This window comes from Tyto alba, unplaced genomic scaffold, assembly GCF_018691265.1.
Source record: "Tyto alba isolate M040663 unplaced genomic scaffold, T.alba_DEE_v4.0 Super-Scaffold_20000042, whole genome shotgun sequence".
Taxonomy (NCBI): Eukaryota; Metazoa; Chordata; class Aves; order Strigiformes; family Tytonidae; genus Tyto; species Tyto alba.
Genome location: NW_024881293.1, coordinates 1,900,614 through 1,912,797, shown reverse-complemented (window position 1 = coordinate 1,912,797; position 12,184 = coordinate 1,900,614). Strand labels below are relative to the sequence as shown.

Genomic DNA, 12,184 nt, shown 5'->3' with positions numbered 1-12,184 from the left:
ATTTACATCTTCTAATAAAAGGGAGAAAGCTCTCGCCCATCCCATAGCCTCGGTATTTCTCTCTGCATCCCAGGAAAGACTTTCCCCATCGATAGAGAGAAAATAAAAATAGCCCCTGACCCACCCGCCCATCACCCCGCTCCCCGAGGTGGCCGTTGTGTTTGTGTCTCTCTATTTTTGGCATTTCACACCTATGCTTTAAATCATAGCCGACGTTTTAAATAAGGAAAGATTTAAAACCGCACGGCAAAGCCCCCCCAAACTTCCTATTCCCCGCCCCCCCCCCCCCCAAAAAAAAGCGCATTCCACTTCTTGCTGCAAATTACGGACCTATCCGCTTTTAAACAAACTTTTGGAAATAACCACTTTAAATACCCTCAGGCATATTTTTTTTTTTTTGTGGTTTTAGTGGGGTTTTGTGAAGCGGCTTGGGGAGGTGCGGAACAAGCGCGGATCTCCCGCGGCCGCGCCGCTTCCCCGAAACCTCGTGCAGCGCATCCCCGCCCGGAGCGCGGGACCAGCGGCTCCTTAATCTCCCTCCCCAATTTATTTAATATCTCGCAATGTAGATCTTGCAGATTAATACGATTTCACAGGCTGGAAATTAAAAACAAAACAAAAAAAAAAGCGGGGGGAAGAACTCAGCTGGGTAATTTGCAGAAAGGCTGGAGGGGGCGAGGGACAGGGAAGGCGAGAGGGGGGATTTTTCTCTTTATACAAAGAAAAGTCGATTCCAGAAATTGCCTCGCGATTTAACAAGAATCATGCACCACTAATTCCGAGTCACTTGGCCAGCACTCCCTGGATATATCATTATCGACAGATAACACTCGAGTGGCCAATTTTACATTCAAGAGGTACTAAAACCGCCGGCCGCTCTCTCTTTTCATTATTCCCAGTCATGTTGTGCAAATATTGTTGTAATCCTTTGATCCTTTCCCTTGCCGTCTGTTTTACTTCATTTGCTACAGAAAAGCACTTCAACAAATCCCCCCAGCTTGTATGTTTTGCAGCCTGCGTGGTTTTCCACAGGTTTGAGTTTCGCCACTTGATCACGGTCAGGATAAAATTTTCCTGTTTAATAAATGCGGCGAGAGGGGTCCCGCTCTAATTTTGCCTTTTTTTTTTTTTTTTTTTTCTTTCTTTTTTTTGTATGTCTCGAAATAATAACCCCGTAACACAAAGAAAAAGCAGATGACGGGAGAAGTTGATGCGCTGCGAGGTGGGGATGACACTTAGCGAGGTGACAGCTACAAAGTCCCCCCCTTTCCCCTCGCCAGCCCCGGCCAAGGACATCTCGGCTGCCCGCAGCTAGAGGATACCCCCGACTTAAGGGGTTTTTTCTTATTTTGCCCCGGAAAGTTGAAAAATAATCGATTTAGTTGGTTTTCCCCACCTTTTCGGGCAGATTAAATAGCCGGGGTATTTGCGGGTTTAAAAAAACAACCCTCCAAACCATAAGAACCTGCCCCCCTCAAAAATCTGCGGGATGCCTGAAACTACTTTAAATAGGGGGGGGAGGGAAAGAAACAAACTTAAAAATCCAAAACCTGGTAATTTCTCGGGGACGGAGCAGCTACAGCCAGAAGGGAAGGAGCTAAATATCGGCGAGAAGTTGGATGCTCAGGTCGGGACCCCCCCCGGCTGCAAAGTTGAGCTGTATCCCCCCCCAGAGCAGCCCGGCCCGGCCCCCCCCGGGGTACAGCGAGGTGCTGGGGCGGGGGGGGAGCGGTTTAGAGAGGTGCTTTTTTTCCCCAGACCTACCTTCCAAGGGGAAGCCTGTGCGAGGGTAGTTTTGCCCCGGAGCCGGGCGCATCATCCGAGGCACCGTCCCGGGCAGAGCTGCCATGGTAAGGGGGGGGGGGGGGGGTCGGGGCGGTGGAGAGAGTCCGGTCCGAACCCGGGGGGGGGGAACCCCTTGGCCCCGGGAAAGCCGAGAAAGCCGGGGAGGGGGAGCTGCGGGGCTGCTTCTCCTCGGAGCCGAAGCGCTTCTCTCTTCCAGCCCGCGGCTGCAAAACAAGGGAGAAATCTTTGCTCCAAAGGAAAAAAAAATATATATATATATATAATAGCAATAATAATAATAATAAAGAGGGCGGGAAAAGGGAGGGGAAAATCACCCACCAGAAATTCCTCTTAAAGTTTTAGGGCTATGTCACAACCGGCCTGAGCGGGCGCTCCGGAGGAATGTAGCCCAGGGAGCGGGGAGAGGCGGACACAGCCAAAGTTGCCTCGGTGCTGGGCTGGGCTTAGGGCTGGGGGGGCCGGGGGGGGGGGCGGGAGCCGACTTTCCCCCCTTATTTTGTTGTTGCTTTTTTTTTTTTTTTTTTTTTTTTTTTTTTAAGTGGATGGTGCCTGTCGCTTAAGGGATGCTCGTGATGGGGGGGGTGGTGTGGGTGGGTGGGAGGAGGAGGAGAATTGGGGCGGGGGGGGGGGAACGGGGAGGGGATGTCAGATGGAGGGTTTGGAAGTTGTTAAAGTTGGGGCCGTGGGGAGGACGAGCGAGCTGTGATAGGCTCCGGCTCCTTTCTTTTATTCATGGCCGGGAAGGGGGTACCACGGAGGGGCCGAGGGACCAATAAGAGGCAGCAGCTTCCCAACGCGCAGGCAAAGCTATGGGCTCGCCCTATTTTTTTTTTTTTAAAAAGATGTTATTATTCATTACTAGGCTTGGCTTCCTTCTAGTGGGAAGCTGGGGTCCCCCAATCCTGGTTTGAAAATATATTGGGGTGAAAAGAGCGAAAAGAAAGTTTATGAGAGGTTTGGGGTTTTTTTGTTTGTTTGGTTGTTTTTTTTTTCTAAGAAAGTTGGGTGTGCCAAGGACATCGGTGTGGGTCCCAGCGGGGTAAAGCCGGCACGGGGCGAGAGGGGGACCTCGTCCCGGGGGCTGCAGCATAGTTTAAAAAATAAAAATAATAATAATAAATAAATCAACCCCTTAGCTGCCTGCCCGAGCCCGGCACTCAGTGCCTTGCAGCCCCGGGATGGGGGTGAACCAGTTTTCCCCCCCCTTCCCAGCAGTTGCTGGGACGCGACTGGTCCTGCCCCGCTCACACCTGGGCCAGCCTCGGATTCCCCGCCCCCCCCCCGGCCCCGCTCTATGGGGCCGGGTTTAGGGAGCAGGGGAGAAGCCCCACCACCTCCTTTACCCAGCCCCAGGTAGCTCCCTGCGCTCCTCCCTCATTAACATCCCATCTTTAATTAAGAGACAGGCTCTGAGATGCCCAGCTGGTACAATCTGGGGGGGGGAGAGGGGGTGGGAAGCTTCCTGGGGTGACTCCGATGCTCCCCACTGTTCTCCCGCGAACTGCCCGCTCGCTCGCTCATTGACCCGGGACGGGTTGAACAAATAGCCAATGTTTTCCCCCCAAAATAGGAGCGGGGCAGGAATCCTCCTCGCAGCGGGGCATGACGCCAGGGCTCACGAACCCTTTTGTTTGCAGCTGTAAAAAGGACTTGCCGTGCAAACCGCTGGAAACTTCTCTGCCCCCTCCCTTAAAAAGCATCCTGGGGTGGGGCGGGGGGGGGGGGATAAAGCAACCAGCGACACTTCTGACCTATCTGGACCCAAAATGCGGTCCCTAAATCTCCTCCCTGTCCCCCCCGAGGGCATCGCCACCCCTAATCTCCCCCCTTCTCCAGTGCTGGCTTTTGCTTTGAAATTAAAGCCCTGGCTGGATCCCTCCTAGTCCGGCCACATCTTCATCTCTCACCCTCTTCCCCCGCAGCAGCAAAGCTCAGCTTAAACCCGCACCCGCCTCACTGCGCGGCCCCGAGTTGGTTTGCCTTACGTTTCCACGGCTAAATTCGCCCAAACCCCCCCCCCAAAAAAAAAAAAAAACACGGGACAGGGGAAAAAAAAAAAAAAAAAAAAAAAAAGGCAATATTGAAATTCTTTCTAAGGTGTCAAGTTGCTCCCAAAGTCTCCTCATCCCGGCGCAGCCCCGACTCCGGGGCTCCAGCAAACGAAAATAAAGACTTTCTCCTTCCCTCCGCCCCAAAAACGCTATTTCCCGAAGTTTTAGGCAGAAAAATAACGGGCAGAGCCGAGCAGGACCAGGTCGGAGCCCCTCGCAGCCCCTTCTCCACCGCATTCCTCCAGCGCGGCAGTAATTCAATTATTTGCCTTTCATTTGCTTAGATGGGGGGGGGGGGAAAGCCTGGGAATAAAGTTGAAAATTAAATGTTTCTGCTCTCCCAGCACCGGGGGAAGATTAAACTAAAGGACCCGAGCGCGAAGTCTCTGCCTTCCCCGCCGCTCTAGGGTTACCTCGCCGGGAGAAAAATCTCTCACATCAAACACAGCATTTGTTTTCCCTCGCCCTCTCTCAAATTGGGGTAAGATTTGACACTTTCAGGCAAAAAAAACTTCACTTTTTCCTCCAGCACTTGCTTCCAGCTCCGGGCAGCCACTAAGCAAAGAGCTACCTTTTTTTTTTTTTTTTTTTTAATTATTATTTTATTTTTTTGGTGTTTATTTTTATGTAAGGACGCGGTGGCATGTGGCAGAAGCCCCTAATTTTGTTTCGGGGGAGGGAGGGGGGAGATAAGGGGGTGACAGGGGACTGTCACAGCCGGGGGAGGGGGGGACACTCCTGCTGGAAAGCAATTTCACAAATCATTTTTCTAACAATTAAGGAGTGTGCAGGGGTGAAATGGCGATTTCACATGCAGGTCTGGGGGCCGGGGGGTGTTACCTGCGCACCCAGCTGAGAAAGAAGGAACCCCTTTTAAAATTTTTTTCCCTTTTTTTTTTTTTTTTTGCCCAGTGCTCTGCTTCATTACCCATGTTCACAAAAGAGAGACCCCTTCTTTTCTCTCCTGGGAGCAGCGAGCAATAGATTAAAACAAGCATCAATCAGGAAAGGAGCAAGTAACTGCTTAAAGAAACAGGGGCAGAATTCCTCCCCGCTTTCCCCTTTCCCTGCGCATCTCCATGGTTTCCTAAGGTATGTTTCTGGTTGATAAATGCCGTATATCGCTATTCCCTTTGGAGAAACGGCTTGTAAATCAGCGCTGAAAGCCAACTCATAAGCAGAAGGGAATGGGGTTGGCTTTTTTTTTTTTTATTTTTTATTTTTTAGGAGCATCTCTCACCCCCAGCATCCATCCCCTGCATCCTCCGGGAGAGGAAGGGGCTTTTCAGGGGCGAGGTGTTAGCTGTCCCTTTGGAGGGGGCTAACAGCACCAGGCTGGGGAGAAAAAGGGCTGCATGCTCAATTCTTGGCTTGAAGAAGATGCACACAGGTTAGCTAAGCCTGCCCAGAAAAATCACCGGGGCATGAGCGCCGTGCTGGAGGCGAGCAGCCCCTATCATCAATTATTATTAATTATGATTCTCCTCAAAGGAAAATCCTATTTTTTTTTTTTCCAGATCCATCTCATTTCTAGAGCAATGCAGATCTAGAAATGAGAAATCTCCTTAGAAGTCAAACACATCTCATCTAGTCAACTAAAACCTGAAGAATTTGAATACAATTTTTTTTCCCCCTCCACAAGTAGGACACACACACAAAAAAAACCCGCCTGGGGATGAATTATTTAATGAAAAGTTGCTACCTTCTGCAATTACAAGAAGATTACTAATGTGGGAAGGTTTTCCATTTGAGATCCTGGAGTAATAAGCATTATTTTTTTTAAGCGATTATCCAATAAATCTCTCTTTAAAGGGTGATAAATCCACCTTGAAAACTGGGGATTTAAAAAAAATATTTCTGAGGGACTTCTACATTTTTTAAAATGACCATTGAAAAATCGTGAAAGGAAGAGTAACACATTCAGCCTGAAGTGTTTGTTTTTTCAGAAAGCCCAGAAAGGAGAGGAGAAATACTTGCAGCAAAGGCAGGCTCAGGAAAAACAGACTGCTTGGTTAAAAAGGTGTCTGAGAGCTGGAAAAGCAGCTCCTGGTCCAGGACCAGGGAAGCCAAGTCCACCCATCCTCACCATCACCCCAATAAATTGATTGTTCATATTTACATGAAAGCTCAGAAGCTGCCAGACGAACCAGATGGGATTTGGGTGCAGCTGTTTGGTGCCTGATCCCACCGGAGCCTCTTGCAGCAGTCCCGGCCCGCTGGTGCACAAGTGTCCTCCCACATCCTGGGGCTCAGAGGACCCCAAGTGTCCCCAGGTATCGGAGGTCCCTGGGCAGGACCCCGCAAAGGGGGCTACAGACAAAATCTGAACTGTATTTGTTGCTAAAAATCTCCTGTTGGTTGCTGGTGGTTTAGAAGCCGCAAAGGCGGGACAGGGAAGAGAAATTTAAGGTCTTGTCTTGGTTCCTGAGCTCCGGAGCATGGCCCTGGGCTTATGTGCTGCTCTCGAAGGCTCCTCCTGCCTCCCCTTTCCACGGGGAACAAGGCTCCGCTTATTTGCCAGAGATGCTTTTAACTTCATGGCTGAAGAAGGAAAAAAGTCCCATGCGATTAGATCATGGGGGTTTTGAAGCCCTAAAGCAGGGAGAAAACTCTTTCCACTTCCAGGACTATTTCTAAAGGAAAATTTTGCACTTTTTTTAAACTCGGAGTGCTCCTGCACCACCAACACTGACCCTGCAGCTTTGCAAGGGACTGGGTTTGCCATGTTGTTAATTTGTGCATGTAACAGGAATTTTTTTTTTTTTTTCCCCTCTCCCAGAGAAGGCAAGACCCAAGCTCAAGAATAAAACTCCTCCAACTCTGGTCCCCATCAAGATGCAGAACAAAAGGCAGAGCGTCACAACAGCACCAGGGCTCCTTGGATCTGCCTCTCCACCGGGTCAGGTTTAATTTGCCCAGGGTGCAGTATTAATAGGATGTAAGATGCACCCTTGAAAAATTACCTTATCAAAGCATAACATCTATGGAATGAGCAAAGTATTTTCATTAAACAAATCAAAATAATAAGGCTGGCAATGGCCTTGCTCATTCTTTGAACCTATAAGTGGCTTTAGAGAAATTCAACTGTACCACACCAACTTCTATTCCACCAGTAGTCCCTGCTTAGTTTTTCTAAAGAAGATTAACTACTCCTTGCTAAAAGGCTCAGTTCTACTTTTGTCAGGATGCACAGACTAATTGGGTTTTTCCTGCATACAACGGGATTCCTGTACTCCTGCTACTGGTCTCTCTTCCCATTTCATGTGGCTTTTCAAGACAGGGAGAACACTCCTCCACATGTTTAATTTGCTCAGTGTTATGCAGTAGAAATAACACACTAAAATAGGACCTGACCATGCAAGAAGAATTACCACATTGGGAGATGCTGCTGGAGCAGAATAAGGGTGCAAGAGGGGATTTTCCTAACTTGTATCTTCCTGGAGCTTAGCAAATAACATATTCCAAGGGAGCAAGCTGTTGGAGAAGGTGGCAGGGGACACAGCTGGTCCTGGGGAAAAACACTGAGCCTGAGCACCTGGGGGCCAAGATGCTTTAGGAGGAGAGAGGCCAGCCTGGGAACAAAGGGGAGCATGATTTTAGGATGCCTTTCTTTTTGGGATGCTCAGCTTCAGGCAAGCTGAAGATGGCTTTACAAAAGAGAGCAGAACACCTGCCCTCAAATAACTCAAGCTGCCTCCGCACTGGATAGACATCCAAATCCCCTGTTATCTGGCTCATAACTCACCTGTTCCCAGATTAGTCCCACTCCAGTATTAAGGGCCAGAACATTTCTCACCCCCATAAAGACATCACTCTTCCTTCCTTTCACTGCGGGGTAAAGAAAGTACACCCAGATGCCGAGTATCGAACAGCCCAGCTACTCTTGGGACCTTTGGAGCTCTCTGAATTTTCTGGGAGCTGAATCTACTGTGGCAACAGCCCTTTGTGTAGGCAAGGGGAACACCGAGCTTGAGGAAGCCCTTGGAGAGCCAGAGCACAGGGCTTGAACCCCACAGCCTGGCCTGGCCCCGGGAAGACCATGGCAATAGCAAGAAGCAGCCCTGGAAGAAGTCGCGAAGATGGAGGGGAGAAAACACAAAGGCTTTCGTTTGGGCTTTCCTGACGTGTAAGGAATCAGATGGATCCAAGCTGCCTATTTGTCTGGGTGAATTAAAAGCACAATCCTCTCTTCCCAGAGGGAGCAGTTGCTTCATATTTATACATTTAGTCTTACAGGTGTAAAATAGCTTCCCTTTATGCTTATATAATAATTTTTTCATTTGAATTTCAAGGCTTTATTCCCTTCTTTGGATTCAAGTCTCCTACTTGAGCCTGATTCTCCATATTGCCATTAATTCCTTCATCACAGAAATGAATTCCATTTAATTCTCTATAGCAGTTGTTAAGGTAGATCAAAAAGTGTATTTGCAAAGGTTTCTTCTTCTCCCTTATAGTCTCCAGCTCACCTGTGTCCTGAAAAAGACTTGAATTTGAAGCCACGGCACTATTCACCACCAGTTCCTCTCACTGCAGAGGAGATAAGGATGGACAGAAGCAGCCTTTCTTTACCCTCAGTTTACACCTGGGGTATTTCACCCTGACTGGGATTAATAAGGTTAATTATTGATACCAGCTGCAGATACATCTTAACTGTTCCACCAGGTGAGCTATAATTAGGTAAGACTTGGCCCCAGCTGAGTTGGAAAGCTAAAACATTAGAACCCAGGATTTCCATGAAGAAGAGGATGAAAGCAAGGAAGTGGAGAGGTTTAAGGAAAAACTTCAGTAAATGTAGATTTTTAACACCACCAGTCCAACCAAGAGAAACCAGTTAAGGCTTTCCTGACTGTATGAGGTGCTTACCTTTCTGATGGAGAAAGGCTTTTCTCAATAAAAGAGGAATTAATACACAGACAGTGATTCAGGACATCTAGTGAATAAAGGAAGAAGTTCAGTACTGTGCTTTTTCTCATCCATATATAGTGTATAAGGTAACTGTAACCACGTGGTACCCTGAAAACAGCATATTTTTATACCATACTGCATTGAAACACAGCAAAACCAACTTAGCTAACCAACATATTGATAGAAATCAAACCATAGCAATAATAAGACTCACACAGAACATGAAAACTAGAAAAGAAAAACTACATGATTATATCAAGTTTGCTGCTGTAACCCCAACATTATTCAAACTAGTTACTCAGAACCTCCTCGTTTATAAACCCTTAATTTAAAATTGCTTGGCATCCCAGCAGAAAACCTATCTTTTATTCCCATTTCAGTTTAGGTCAGGCGTTTAGCTCTAGTATTGTATAACTGGAGCTGTTTTGTTGCCAACTATAACATTGCACAAATACATTGTTACAGCAATAAAAAAAAAAGAAAAACCAAGATAGCTGGAAGCCCTCTTCTAATGCTTAATTATAGTATTGAGCATTAAAAAAATCCCACAACATGCTTTCATAGCTTAACTATAGCAAATAAACCTCAAGATTATATATAGCAAAACAACCTAATAATGCTGTTTCTTGTAAATAGTTGATGGTAGAGAGTAAAACATATACTAAGGGCTGGAGACCGTAATGCTGCCCAGGTATGGGAGAGGGAAATTTTGGAACCACTGAATTTTATAGCACTGGAGTCCCCTCTGGAACGGGTTATATAGGAGAGGGCATGGCCCACCTGGGCTGTATAAGCTCCATATGTGATTGTTTGGGGGGCTGGTTGGGGAGGTGCTTGTACGGAGGGCAAGTAAATGAAGTAAGTTCTTGGAGAGTGATTGATGTAATTCTCAAATTTATCTCTAAGGTGAGCAGAAGGCTTAGGAAATGTGTACCATAAAGCAGCAGAAACGATCAAGTCTTGCAAGCTGTGGAAACCTTAATTTCTTTTTTTATGGGCTGGCTCCTCCAATCTCAAGGTAGGTGTCATGTAACTGCTTGGCTTTTTCTCTTCTAAAAAGTGATAATTTTGTAGTTTTGCTGTTTGTGTTCTTGGTCTCTGAACTCAGGATAGACTTTGTATAACATCTCTATTAAAGCAGGTAAAACAGGTTAGTTTTTCTTTCAAAAGAAATGTATTTTTTGGTTATCCTTAATTTTATGTGGCTGAGCTGACTATTGCTCTCTCTTTGTAGGGGTTTCTGAGGTGGTGGTGGTAGGTTAGTGTTGAGAGGGCAGCTCAGGTGAAGTGATAAATTGTAGTAAGTAACTTTACAGGGAGTAAGGTAGTAGTAAGTCAGGTCACTGCTCTATAGGTGCCCTCAGACAGGCTGGAAGGGCTTTCTTTGCTCTGAGCCCTGTGCTGGGGGGCAGCTGGGGAGAGGGTGTCCCTGAGTATCAGCAGTGCAAAGAAAGGTGTGGATGCAGGAATAAACTGAGCTCCCTGGGGATATTTCCTATATTAACTATATATTTTCGATATTAACCTAAAAATAACAATGTGAGTAGCATGAGCCTGAAACAAACTGGTTTGCAAGCGAAGCAAGCTGTTATTGCTGAACATGATTTACTTCTAAGGAGCTGATTTGCAAACTTCCCTTGCAGTGGTAGGAGAGTGAGAGCCCTTCTGGTTCAGGGACTTGGCTTTATCCTTAAAATAACTGGTTTAATTCTTTCTTTTGCTATCGATTTCTTTATTTAACTTTGGTGGGACCTTTTTGTAAAAGCAGGTTGTTATTTGTTATCTCCTTGCTGTCATGTGCACAGGCTGTGTAGGACGATGATGGTTTGCAGATCCTCCCAGGGGCTGCTCCTGAGTTTCCAGAGTTGCAATTCTGCAATTTCCCCGGTGTGATTTGCATGAGGCTATGCATCTCTTCCAGAAAGCCAGTTTACATTTTGGATTCTTCCAGTGCTAAGGAAGAGAGAAACAACAAGCACAGGGGAAGAAAAGGTTAAATCCCACTGAGTAAACCTCCTATTCCCCTCTTTCATTCCCACCAGGTAGCTTCTAATTACTCCAAGAGGAAAAAGGTCAGGAGGTGGGAGGAGGCTGCCACAATAGGGAGGAAAATGTTTTATTAGCTACTAAGTTAAGGGCTCCCACCCCCTGCCCAGGCATACCCCTGCACCCTGCTAATCTCCGCAGGTTTAAGACTCTCAGCAATGCTGAGCTATTTCTTGTAGGTGATACCTTTGATGACCAGGTTTTTTGGTTTTGTTTTGTTTTTTTTTTTTTTTTTTTTTAAGTGGAAAAAAGGTCCCTGTATGGGTTGGTTTTATGTAACTTGAATGCTAGGTTGTGATTTCCATATCAGATTAGATTAATGCAGTGCCATTAGCTGGGGCGGTTTTGCATGGAGAAGAGCAGTTCTCTCCACTTTGGAGCTCTTGGAGCTGCGTTTGGTTGTAGTAATGCTGCATGTGGAGCCCGAAAACTGCGTTTCTGTCTCCATCTGTGCCCAGAAGTGCTTGGGATGAGAGGTTGTTTTCTTCCCGTGCAGGCAGTATCGGTATGTCCTGCTTCTGTAGATGCTTTCTCTGAGTGCTATTGTAAGACCTTGCTAAATTTGAGATGAAGCTGTTTGCTTTTCTAATGTGAGATTCAGTGGAATTTGTCTTCCTTTTAAAATGTATTTTTCTAGCCATTTTTTCTCATCCTATAATAGTGATTACACCAATTCACAGTGAGACAGGACATTAAAGGGGAAAAAAAAATCCCAGTCTAAGAAATGCATAATTTTTTTGTCTGAAGAAGATAAGTCTTCAGAAACACAGAAAGAAATTTGCACGCAGCTCAGCCTTGTAGTGCTTAATCTCATGCAATAATCGCTGCTGCTTGGGTTGGCAGAAGAATAATTAAACAGATATTAAAATTGCAATCGGCTCTCACTGAAATCTAATAGGAACCCTGTGAGATCAACATCTGAACTGCTGTCTGGGGGAGAGAAGTCAAGGGGAGCTTTCCCTGGATGGGTTTTCCCCATCCCTGGTGCAACAACCTGGATCTGGAGTTGGAGAGCAGTGGTGGGGTTTGTATTGGTGCAAGCTCTGCAGCTGACTGAGCAATCTGCAGGGTAAATCCTCTTCATTCACCTCGAGTCCATGTGTCAGTGGTTTGCTTGTGTGTAGCCAAGCCTGGACACAAGGTCTCTGACCTGCCACAACGTATTGAAGATGCTCTTGACTTCATTGAGCCTGGTGTTGGGACGTCAGCTGTGCACAGAGTCCATGAGATCCTTTGCAGACTCGCTTTAAGTCTGAAAAAAAAGTGTTTGGAAACAGCAAGAGAGGGTACATTAAATTATATTTAACATTAATGAAGCAAAGGATCAACTTTGGCTCAGAAGAGTCCCTTGGTGCGCAGCTTGTGGGGGCTTGCTT

At 46.7% G+C, this 12,184-nt stretch overlaps 1 protein-coding gene across 5 annotated transcripts in view; it reads right to left on the bottom strand.

The window, feature by feature from the left end:
* Nucleotides 1-1,849, bottom strand: part of PAX7 (paired box 7) — a 103,208-nt gene extending 101,359 nt beyond the window's left edge. For all 5 annotated transcript variants that reach the window (XM_032986592.2, XM_032986596.2, XM_032986594.2 and 2 more), the window contains exon 1: nt 1,765-1,849. In XM_032986592.2, coding sequence (XP_032842483.1) covers nt 1,765-1,849 — 85 coding nt within the window. The remainder of the gene's footprint in view (nt 1-1,764) is intronic.
* Between the last annotated feature and the right edge of the window lie 10,335 nt (nt 1,850-12,184).